We start from the raw sequence: 12694 nt of genomic DNA, 5'->3' as shown, positions 1-12694 counted from the left end.
AAGGAAGGAAGAAGGAAGGAAGGAAGGAAGGAAAGAAGGAAGGAAGGAAGGAAGGAAGGAAGGAAGGAAGGAAGGAAGGAAGGAAGGAAGGAAGGAGGAAGGAAGGAAGGAAGAAGGAAGGAAGGGGAGAGAAGGCAAGGAAGGAAAGATTCTGTAGACTTTTCCCTCATATATACTTTTCTTGATTCAGAAAGTCCCTTTTGGACTTCCTAGTCATAGACAAGCCTGGACAAGCCAAAGCTCCTCACTTGTACCTCATTAAAGAACCTAAATCATGGGCTTATCCATAGGATGAGCAACAGGCCCAGCTGGCTGACCTTTCTCATGTACGCACCAAGCAAAGAGCATCAGCCTGGGAATACTCACCTAATCTCTTTATAATCCTTCTTGCCCTCTTCCTCAGGGATGGATGGGCTCTGCTGGTTCCATCCAACTTTAGAGCAGTCACATGAATGTAGCCATATCCATTCATTTGCTAATATTGTGTACCTCAAAAAGGAAGATTAGGCTGGTTTGGAACAACACTGATGAACATAAGACTGGCTAATTCCTGGTACTTGTTTGCAAAATTTCTCTCTCTCTAGAAATGTTCTCATTCTAAACTCTTTTCCTCACTATCATGGAGAACTAGTCTCGCAGAAATTGTAAGATCTCATTTTACTGAAACCTACTGCCCTGTACAAATGGGAAAGTAAAACTCTTGCCTTAAAAGAAGGGAGGTTCCTGAGTTAATCCAAACACTAAGCACAGGTAAGTCTTCTTTGTAGGGACCACCTTACTTGGAAAGTAACCTGTTTACTTCCTGCTTCTTAGAATGGTCTGTTGGTGAATCTCCAGTTGGGGAAGAACAAGACAAGCAGAATGCCAACACCTCACAAAGTGTTCTCTTTGTGGAAAAGCCCCAGAATGGAACCGTGAAAGTTGGTGAGTGTCTGGGATTTAGGGCTGTCCTGGAGAGCAGGGACCACCTTCCCTGCTTGTATTTGTCTTTCCCGTGTCTAGCACATAATAAATCCTTAATGTGTGCTTTTCTGTCCATTTAGCTAGCTAGTTTTGTCTTAATAATGTAGAAACTGAAAGATGTCCCTAGGTGTCATGGTGATTTACATTTCACAGGTTTGGTGAGTATGTGCACAGAGACCTGTGCTGTGTAAGTTCTGATAGGCAGTCAGCTCCTTGTTCCATTAATACTTCAGAGGATGATCTGGGACCTTGTTGATGTGGATATTCTCTCCATCAGGGCAGAACAAAGCCCATCGACACTATTTCATCATCCATGTTCTTCTACAGATGCTCCAAGGATCTACCTTTGGGTTGGAGATCTCCCTTCCTTCTTTTTGTCTAGACCTTTTTTTCCATTTTGTGGGGAATTGTGCAGCACTGGGGTGGCCCATCTGCTTGCCCTTTCTGGCTGTGGGACCAGTCCATGTCTTTCTTATTATATGTTTTCTCAGTAACTTCCCTTTCACCACTTCTTAAACAGATCATCCCTGGTACTGAAGCTGACTCAAGTCTTACCCATATTCCTCTTTTGACCATTGGGTCACTGGCAACTTTTCTTTTTCTTTTTCCAAATATATGCAAAAATTATTTTCAACATTCATCTTTGCAAAAACTTGTGTTCCAAATTTTTTTCTCCCTCCTTCCCCACATCTTCCAGACAGGAAGCAATATAGGTCCAATATAGGTCAAACATATGCAATTCTTCTAAACATATTTCCATTTTTGTTACGCTGCATACAAAAATCAGATCAAAAGGGGGGAACCATGAGAAAAAAACAAACAAGCAAATAAACAACCACCAAAAAAAGGTAAAAGTACTGTGTTTTGAGCCAAATTCAGTCTCCATAGTTCTCTCTCTGGATGCAGATGGCTCTTTCTATCAAAAGTCTATTGGAATTGTCCTGAATCATCATTGCAAAGAGCTAAGAATATCATTGCTTTTTTCAAAGATGGTTGTGGTCCAAGATTCACAAGCATCTAGCATTACTGGGAGAATATTTGTGATTTTTTGAAGGTTAATTATTTTACTAAAATATTTAAAGAGTTTGAATATTTTTTAAAGTAGAATCAGTTTCATCTCTGAAAGAGATTGATTGGCTGGGTGATCCTGGATGAATTCCCCCCAACTCTCAGAACTCTGGGCTATTCTCTAATGTTAGAAGTATAGAGAAGCTGGTGGCTTGCATGGCTACAGAATTTTCCTCACCCAAGAGATCCCTAGACCAGTTAACTCACAGGCCTAGCCTTATCACTCTCCTTTTGAGCTGTGTGACAAAGCCTCATCTGTGTAATCGGTGAACTTAAAATTAGTAAATAAAGATTTGCTGCCGAATTAATTCAAAGTCTGCTTTTTAAGTTTAGGCCATGTCTGAAAAGCCTGAATGTTGTCTAAACTATTCAGTGAATCTGGATTCCAGGATGTGGATGAGTGATGAACCAGGAAGAAAGATTTGAATTCAAATTCAGTTTGAAACACTGCTAGTTGTATCACCATGGAAAAATCACTTAACCCCTCTGTATGCTTCTCTTTCCTTATCTGTAAAATAAAGATAACACAAGGTTTTTGTGAAAATAAAATTATATATTTGTAAAACACTTTGAAAATCTTAGAGCACTGTATGAATACTATCAATAATAGTAGTAATAGTATTCTAAAGTATCTAGAGAGAATAAACCATTTTCATTAACTTCAAGTCTGGAAGAATGGTTTGGGTCATTCTGTATAGAAATAGTTGATAATGAAATTCTCTCTGTCACTTTATCTCTGTCTCTGTCTCTTTCTCTGTCACTTTATCTGTCTCTCTGTAACTGCCCCTATATATATGTATATTTGTATTTTTTATAAATGTATTTATACACTGTGTGTGTGATTATATATGTGTGTGTATGTGTGTATCTTTTTTTAACTGAAGTTGGAATTATGTGTATGTTTAGATGAAAATATTACCTTTATAGCCAAAATTAAAGACCAAGATCTTCAAAATCCCACCGTCATGTCTCTGTCTCTTTCTCTATCACTTTCTATCTCTGTGTCTACCTCTGTGTAAATATATATATGTATATATATATATACATATATATATATAGTGTGTATATATTTTTTAACTAAAGTTGGAATTTTGTGTGTTTTTTAGGTGAAAATATTACCTTTATAGCCAAAGTTGAAGCCAAAGATCTTCTCCGAAAACCCACAGTCAAATGGTTCAAAGGAAAATGGATGGACTTGGCCAGCAAAGCTGGGAAACATCTTCAGCTGAAGGAAACCTTTGAAAGGCAAACTAGGGTATAGTGATGGCCTCAGAGTCATTTGCTCATTGTCTTGCCTACTCAGGTTACATTCTCCAGAGCTGTAGCTGACCCCCAGGTGACTGGGCCTTTGCCCAGGATGCCACAGAGCAGGGAGGGATCACATCCCACATCAGCACCAGGAATAGCAGAGGGGCAGTCCATCAGCTTCCCCCAAAATCACTGATGGGCGTTCTTCCTTCTCAGCTGAGTCTGATCTTGATATTGGACTCCTGGTTATTGTTCTTGATGTCTCCTAAAAGCAAGACAACTCAACGCGTTCTCTGCTGACAACCAAGCTGGGACTATTGTACTTAATGAAGAATTTGACTCCATTGCTGTCCCACATGATATCATTGTGTTTTTGTAGGTGCTTTTGTCCTTCTGACAGTCAAAATCATAGAGAAAAGGGAGAATGAGACCATCTAGTCCAGCCTTCTTATTTTATCCCTCCCATAAACATAACTGAGTCTTAGATGATTAAGTCATCTCCCTACGATCATACAGGACTGGAATGATAGGATCATAGGTCTCTACTTGAAGGGCCTCAAAAGCAATTGAGTCCAAGCCTATAATTCTATAGGTGAGGAAACTGAGCCCCAGGGAAGTTACTTGATTTGCCAAGGTCCTACATGCATAAGGTAGTCCAAATCAGATGTGAGATTTGAACTCACTTCCTCTGACTGCAGAGCCAAGTACTCTATGCACTCTGCCAGTGACTAATCATGAGTATGGCCAAGTACTTGTATTCAGGAGCCAAATAGCTTTAATTTTGAAGTGAAATTAGTAGGAAAAAATATATTTCACTACTATACAGATGCATGATCTTACTTTTCCACTAATGCAGATTGCCGCCTAACTGTGCATTTGGAGACAGTACTTATAAGATACTATAGCTTTTTAAAAAATCATTCTTTGGTGTCCAGACTTCTGGTGATGGCTCTTGCCAGACTTGGCAGGTTTACTCCTTGATGACAAATTTAAAGTCCATGCCTGAGTCCATAACAGAAACATCCTCAGCTTAGTAGGAACTTTCTGAGCTTTTTAATTTGTACTTTTTAAACTTTGTACTCATAAAACAGGTGTGAATTATACCAACCTATCTCATTTCAGATGTACACATTTGAGATGCAGATCATCCAAGCTAAGGAGAACTATGCCGGAAACTACAGGTGTGAAGTGTACTACAAGGACAAGTCCGATAGCTGTTCCTTTGACCTTGAAGTACATGGTAAGCTCCTGCTGCTATTGGGATCTTTCTGGTTCTTTGTAAGGGATAGCAAACATTAGCTAGCTCTGAAAGGAATTAGTTTATAAAATATAACTTTATGGGGGGGGGGAACAGCTAAGTGGCACAGTGGATACAGTATACAGATACGCTCAGATACTTAACACTTCCTAGTAGTGTGACCCTGGGCAAGTCACTTAACCCCAATATTCTCAGCAAAAAAAAAAAAAAAAAAATCATTCCTTGGTGTCTAGTCTTCTGGTGATGACCCTTGCCAGACTTTGCTAGTTTAATCCATGAATGACAGTCTTAACGTTCCTACCTGAGTCCGTAACAGAAGCAAACTCAGCTTAGTAGAAACTCTCTGGGCTTTTAAATCAGATGACTTAGCCTCTGAGAACCCAGATTACTTCCTCTCCCATAATAAAATCCAGAATACTCCTTTAGTAGAAGTGAGACAGGGGTTAAGAATATAATGGTTATTTTTTTTTAATTGTACAGACAAGAAAAGATATGAAACCTAGATATCTAGAAGAACACAGGAAGGATGGTGAAGGTTCTATATTCTATGACTCATGGGAAATAAAGACAATATAGGATGCTGGAAGGAATTCTGAAGTTAGAATCAGAATATATGGGTTCATATTCCAAAATCACTTTACCTTCTAGTGCTGTGGCTTCTTGGTCGACAAAATAGGAAGTCACACTACCAAGCAACCATATATTAAGCACTTCCTGTGTATAGGGTACTATATCGAGGACCAAGGATACAAAGAAAGGCAAAAACATTTTCTCTTCCCTTAAGAAGCTCACTTTCCTGCAAGAGTGGGAGACAACATACAAACTACAAGGTGGTCCTAAGAGTAGAGAAAAGGAAATCTGAAAGAAGAGATGAAAAAATCTCTTGGAATAAGTGAGAATTCCAATGATACTTGGAGTACCTCACTCAGAAGGCTGTTGAGAAAAGTGCTTTGTAAGCCTTAGCAAAATTGAATGATAGTTATGAGAGATGGTTGAATAAACCGGTTGTATTTCAACAAGAAAAAGATAAGCCATCCATAGAATTTTAGAACTGGCAGTCTTAGGGTCTTTGAAGATCATCTAGTCCAGGCCTTTCTATTTTGCAGCCCAGAGAGACTTCCCTATTGTTCTACAGCTCATAAGTGAAAAGCCCAGTCTAGAATTCATATCTGTGGAGCACAAACCCAAAGATCTATATCCCTGTACCATCCTGCCTGGAACCCCAAAGAGTAGCACAATCTTTTATATGCTGGATTGCTCTTTGTATCCAAAGGACCATCCTAATCACTTACCTTGAAGTATGCCTTAGAGTTCAAACTATTTTCCCATCCTTTCTCATCCAGTTCTTAAAATGGTGGTGTTCCAGATACTTTTAGCCAATCCATTTTATAGATGAGCCAAGGGAGACCCAGAGACATGACTGGTTTTTCCTGAGGTCACACAGCTAGTAAGTGTCAGAGGCAGAAGTACTCTTGTTTTATTCCCACGTTCAAGGAGGAAGATTGAGGTTCATCATAAAAAAGACCTCATCAGTCAAAACTCCCCAACAATGACAAACAGAGACTGCCTTACCAGAAAGTGAGTTCCTCATCACCAGAGTTTTCAAGAAGCTTGACTTCTCTGTCAGGAAAGATATAGAATGGATTTTCACACAGTTTGAGAGATTGGACTAGATGATCTCTAAGATCATCTTAGCGACTGTAGAATCACAGAATCATAGATTCAGAACAAGAAAAAACTGCAACTAAGTAAAGAAACAGAGCTAGAGACATTTGGGGGTGTTTATAGATTTACACAGGTGATAAGTAGCAGAAGTAGAATTTGAATCCAGGTCTTCTAACTCCAGTGTACCAAGTTGTATGGCTCATGGTCTAGCTCTGCAAGAACCCTGGTCCTCTCTGCTTCAGCTGGAGCTCTGATCGCACCCAAAGTCCTTCTCTTCAGGGCCATTAACTCTTGTTTTCTTTTCTTTTAAAGAATCTACTGGAACCACTCCAAACATTGATATCAGATCTGCTTTCAAAAGAAGGTAACTTCAAATGGGCATCTTGGAACACATAGAACTTATGTAATAAAATGGGATAGGATAAGGGCACTTGTTGCCCCCTCCTCCTTGTATTCCTTTGATAGGACTGCCAATCATGGACAATCACATACCTCTCCATGTGTTTGAGGCTAGATTAATTGAAGGGCTAGAGATGAGCTTGGGATTGGGATGGGATGGAGGGCCATGTCAAATTTAATGTACGATCAGTCTTAGAATGAACTGACTCCAGTCAAACCCACATTTTCCTCACTTTGGTTTTCAAAAAACTCAGAGTTTTTCTTCCTGAAATAGATTTTTTTCCCCCAGGTTATGTTATATAATGAAAGCATACATACATGCATACACATGTTTAAAAATTTAACTCCTGAAAGAGTGGAGCTCTCCATGGTACCTCCTGGCCATCATTCCACACACAATCCCTTTTTACCCAGGAAATTTTTACTCAACCCCAGGGATTAAGTGTATATATATAATATTTGCTGATAATGAATAATAATTTTGCAATTCCCACATTCAGTTATATGATTCTATATGGTGTCATGACCCACAGTTTAAGAAGCTTTGATGTAGAGAATGGAAACATCTTTCTTTTTTTCCCCATCTTTACACCTTAGCTTAGGGTAGAGACTCAGTTTATCCAATGGCTGATCAAGCACTATAAGCAGAGTTAACATTTATATAACTCTTTAAGGTTTGCAAAGTTCTCTACATATATTGTTCCATTTAACCCTCCTAATAATACCATGAGCCAGGTGCTATCATGCCCATTTTTCAGTTGAGAAAACTGAGATACAGAGAGACTAATTGACTTGTTCAGGGTCATACAGCTTGGGAGTATCTAAGGTAGAATTTAAATCCAGGTCCTTTTGATGCTGAGGTGAGCTCTCTCCACTCCCTCCCTATCTCCCAGTAACTGGGAGATCCCTAGCCTGAAGGACCTTAAAAACTTTTCATTTTCTTTTCTTATCTTTTTCCAATCTCCCTAAGCTCAGAAGCTTTTAGACTGGATTGTAAATGAAATCATCTTTAATCCTCCTCAATATCCCTAGATATGAAATGTACTATTTGAAGAACATTGTTTAAATTCATTGTTTATAATTATAGGACCTTCAAACTCCGTCTGGCACATCTTTGGGACAAATTTGCTCCTGGTCCAGTATCAGAGAAGATCATTATTATTTAAACCCAAATGTCCCCTACTAGTCATGTTGAATTAATCACAGAGACAAACAGCTTCTGAGAGACAGAGAAGGTCAGAGCAGACTAAAGGGCAGTTGGATACCCACCTAATGTTCTGTCAGATAACTGACCATTTTTGTACTTTTCTGGGGAGCGGGAACATGAGTTAGTGACCTGCTATACTCCTAGAAACTCTGTCTAGTCTTGTCTAGTCAGTTGACATCATGGGAATTTCCCCAGGCTGCTTTGGGAAGCTAATCCCCTGCCGAGTTAGGGTCAAATCATCCTGGGCCAGTTGGAAAATGATTATCTTTTAGACATGACTTCTTGCCTTCAAGGACTTTGCTTCAAAAGTAGCCTAGTTACATAAGCATATCTAAGAAGCCAGTATATTAATAAAAAAAATCTGTTAGAGTCACGGATAAAGTATGGGCCAGGGTTTGGCTTAGAAGGTGTAGAAATGTGTTTCTTTATTCCTTTTTAGGTCCACATATTATTTCCTTTATGTGATACAAGATAGATAATATCAAAAACTTGCCATCTATGTTGCTTTTCATCTAAAGACCACAGAATCGTCAATTCAATTTTTACAAGCCCTTAACTATACATCAGAAAGCACCCCTACAAATCTACACACATGGGCTGCCATGGAAATTGGCATCATTTAAACATTGCATTGCCCGAATTAGAGTACTGAAGAGCATACTTTTTTTAAAAAAGCTGGAGTTGGGCGAAACATAAACACCTAATATAATTTTGGCAAATGTAGAAGGGATGAATAATAATCTGGTCAGAATAGATGGATTAGAAAGGATCTTAAATAGTTTGCAGAAGAAACTCACACTGCAAATAGCCCTACCCCTTACTGTCATTCCTTGACTGATGGAAGTTAATTTGATATGGTACCAACTCTTTAATTGGGTTAAATATTTTGACCCATGTAGCATCTGTATTTTATTCATTATATTTTTTAAAAATTATATTGAATTGAAATCTTTGTTTCAAAGCAATGAAAAAAACTACAATTAGGTATTTTTTTATTTTAAGCATACTTGCCGTTCTACTGCCTTCATCAATGAAAATATAAGTGTTTGTTTAACTGATGAACCCACAAATAAAATAATATTTCCTAATAACCCTGTTGTCAACTTTATTTTTTTCCCTTTTGGAAAAATGACAGTGGAACACTTCAAGTCCTGGTTTCCTCCCTGTCTCTAACCCCAGTTTTTAAGCAGGGCACTGCAAATATTTATCTCAAAAAGAAATTTGTATTCTGAACAAGTTTATTCTACAAGGAAAAGGAAAAAACTTAAAAATACAAATTTATGTCCTTGGAAATATAGAAATGTGCATACCTCAGAAAGGCCTCTCCTAGCTCCAAATGTTTGCTATTAATTTAAAATAAACTTTTCTTGAAAACGTACTTTTTTCCTCGCACCGTTATAACTTGTGTATTGTATGCACATTGTTTTTTTTAACCCCACAGACGCTTTCTTAGAAAACTATAAATAACATTTGTAAACAGCAGGAAACAAAACCTCCATTTTAAATTTTAAACATGTAAGTAAATGGTACCATTTTGATGTCAATTCTTTAGCTTCTGCTCAGACTCAGTTAAGTCTCTCTCTAGCCAAAAAGGTGACTGCATGCCAAATCTAAGATGCATTCTTCTATAGGAGATGATTTACCAAATAAATAATAAAAGCTTCATTGCTAATTCAATGAAGCCCAAAGAAATGGTTTCTTTATAGTAAAAAAAAAAAAAAAAAAAAAAAAAAAAAAAAAGCTTGAGTAAATATTGCTGTTGTAACCAAAAATAAATTATTTCCCTTATAAGATCAAAAGGAATGCATCTTTAAATAAGCTACCTTCTATCTCCACTTTGGAATCAGACCTAATGTTGGATTTTCTTTTTCTTTTAAACATGTTATCTGCTCATTTTCACCACCAGGGTAACTTGGGCTACGAGGCTTTCTTCTATGTATTTGACACTGATATTCTTTAGACCAAAGCCAATCTCTGTCCCCTTGCATGACAGAGATCGCCAAAGTCCTTTGTCTAGACCTCAAAGTTGCAAAAACAAAGAACTTTCTGTTGGTTGGCTTGAATGCATTTGTGTTACTCAATTATAACACAAATCTATGCAACTTGATATATATGCAATCTATGGAATATGGGTACTTTGCTGGGTCTGTGATTTCATCAATGTGAACCCTCCTTCCCATGATGCAGATCACAGAAACTTTTCTGAAACTGGAGCATAACACAAGTCCTTGTGTTGACTTTTCCACAAGTGCACCTGCTAGAAATAGAAACTGTCCCTTGTGTGAAAAAAAATACAAGTTTGTGTTTATTTTAGTCCTGTTCCTGGTGTGCCAAAAAAAATTGCATATACGTTCTCTCTAGAGTGTTTGCAATGGATGGTGGTCCTTGTCTCAGTGAGTTAACACCGGTTTGCTTTTCTTTTATTAACAACAGCGGTGAAGGACAAGAGGATGCAGGAGAACTTGACTTTAGTGGTCTCCTGAAACGTAGGTGAGAACCAATTGCAAAGTGAGGAGCTGTGGGCTGGAAACCGTTAGCTTCGTGCACAGAAAAGTCAAGTTTAAAATGAATGGTCTTTCTTCCTAACATGTTTTGCTTGGAGAGTTTAACAGTGTAATCTAAGAAAATAGAGAAAGGAAAGAATTGTTTATTCATTTGAAAGATTTGAGGAAATGCTTTAAATATTAAAAAAAATCTTTTGAAAAATTCATCTGTGAAACTTCACCTTTTCCTCCCACCAGCTAGGGATGAGAAGATATGAAAATGGAGACTGATGTAGACAGATCTCTGCTGTACAACACAGATCTTTAAGATGAGCCATGGACTAACAAAGATTAGAAATTCAGTTGGAGAAAATAGATCACCTCTGGTTAACCCATCAATACAGGGCACTAATCCAGTACCTTGCACTTGATAGAAAGCTCCATTTCTTTGAACTTTAAAGATTTTTACTAGTGTCTCTTATTTCTTTTGCATTTAATCATTTTTAAGGTACTTTACAAAAATGATCTTTTTTGATCCTCACCTCAGCCCTAGGAAGTAGGTAGCAGAAATGGAGTTTTCAGTCTTCTACAGCTGAAATAGCTAAAGTTCAGAGAGGGGCTTGTGTAATAGCACAGAGCTAGATAAGGAAGAATCCTGGACCTCCGGGCTCCTAACCTGGTGTTCTTTTCAGGACGATGGCTTTGCCAGAAGATCAGATATTATTAGTATGGCAATACCTTTCAGTCAGATTTGACAGAAGCCATAGTAGCTAAAATACCAACATTGGTCATAAAAGGTTCTGGCAGAATTTCATACCTTGTTTTGGATGCATGGCAAGTGGAAAAGAAAGAATTAGATTATCTTACCTACTTGTACAACACTGGCCATTCTCTTAAAACCTTAATAATCTCAGTAAGGACATAATTAGTATCATAGAAGTAAGGGACCTCCAGAGAGAGACATGGTAAGCAGCCAATCTGAGATGCACATCCAGATCCCAGATAGCTAATTTTGTTATATTTATATTTTACAAAACACGTTTGTAAATGATTTGGGAGGAGTTCTCCCAGCAAGTGCTAGGTTGATCATTATAAAGTAACAGCTCAAAAGATTGATTGTGACTTTCTGTTTGCCTGGAGATCAAATCTTGTGATTTTCCTTCTATTGAAAAACAGTGCTATTATTCTCCAGTGAAATTTTACTTGAATTGAATTGAGCTTATATTTTCTCTCTTGAGTCTGGCTCTGGCTGCTACTCCTACAGAATTTTACATAGGATTTCACAGAATCTTTAAAAAATAATAAATCAATCAGCATAATATTGATCACTTATACACTCAGGACCCTAACTACTTTGTCCCCAGGTCACAAAATTTACATAATACACTGGCTATTCTAGTTACTAAAACCTCCTTCCTACTCAGATGAATTTATACAAATTGCTCCCATTATTTTCACATCCTGAATTATGAAGTTGATTGGAGGACGCTAGTTCCAACACCAAGATTACTAGTTTATGGTTTTTGCATTTATGTAATATTTGTAGAAAATTATGGTAAATAAAATGAGGAATACTAAAAAACTTAAGATAGGGTCTCTGTCCATATATATACATATATATATATATATATGTATGATTTCACCCAAGATGTCCAGGCAAAAAAACACATGAAAAATTAAATAGTAATACTAGATAGCATTTAACAAAATACTAAACAAAAGACCTAAATTTTATTTTATGAAAGATTTTAAATTTTTTTTAAAGCAAATCTGATCATATCAGGTGTTTGTAGGGGCAAAAGAAAGTATTATCAAAGTAAGAGAAGTGAAAACGAAAAATATCAGACAAGGTAGATAGCCTGTGTCTCCTTTTTTCATTCTCTTCACATCCTTAACTATTATTTTTATCTCATTGACTAGAGTGGTATTGTCACTTAAGATTATATTCCATTAACATGCTTTACTAATATAATAATATATTTCAGTTACTATTAATGTAAGTTTTTCTATGGGTTTGTGAATTGCATGCATTTTCATTGTAAGATATGGTTGCCATCTCTACTTCTCCTGTATAAAGTAAAATATCATTAGTACCAATTTTATTACAACCAAAATTTATTTAAAATCAAAAGATCTCCAAACTTTGGGCACTTCCAACAACATACAGGACCAATTTTTAGTGCAATTGGATGATGTTGATCCTCCATTAAAATCTACTCTAAAGGAATAGGATCTATATAAACGTTTTAGTACTTTAATCTATACCAAAAATGAGTTAATAGAACTGTCAATTTATTTAAATTTTATGGAGATAGAATTATTTATATAAGTTATATAAGCCTAAAAGATGAAATTTGAGGAATCTCGATAAGAAATGTTGTTATTTTCCTCTGCTTTTGCTTA

General features: G+C 37.0%; 1 protein-coding gene across 1 annotated transcript in view; it reads left to right on the top strand.

Moving 5' to 3' along the window:
* Positions 1-12694, top strand: part of MYBPC1 (myosin binding protein C1) — a 110557-nt gene that overhangs the window by 48096 nt on the left and 49767 nt on the right. Inside the window, exons 2-6 of the mRNA XM_031940134.1 lie at positions 768-924; positions 3138-3286; positions 4402-4519; positions 6515-6566; positions 10242-10298. Coding sequence (XP_031795994.1) covers positions 768-924; positions 3138-3286; positions 4402-4519; positions 6515-6566; positions 10242-10298 — 533 coding nt within the window. The remainder of the gene's footprint in view (positions 1-767; positions 925-3137; positions 3287-4401; positions 4520-6514; positions 6567-10241; positions 10299-12694) is intronic.

The sequence above is a fragment of the Sarcophilus harrisii genome, chromosome 5 (genome assembly GCF_902635505.1).
Source record: "Sarcophilus harrisii chromosome 5, mSarHar1.11, whole genome shotgun sequence".
In the NCBI taxonomy this organism is placed as follows: Eukaryota; Metazoa; Chordata; class Mammalia; order Dasyuromorphia; family Dasyuridae; genus Sarcophilus; species Sarcophilus harrisii.
This window is presented reverse-complemented; position numbering and strand designations above follow the sequence as displayed.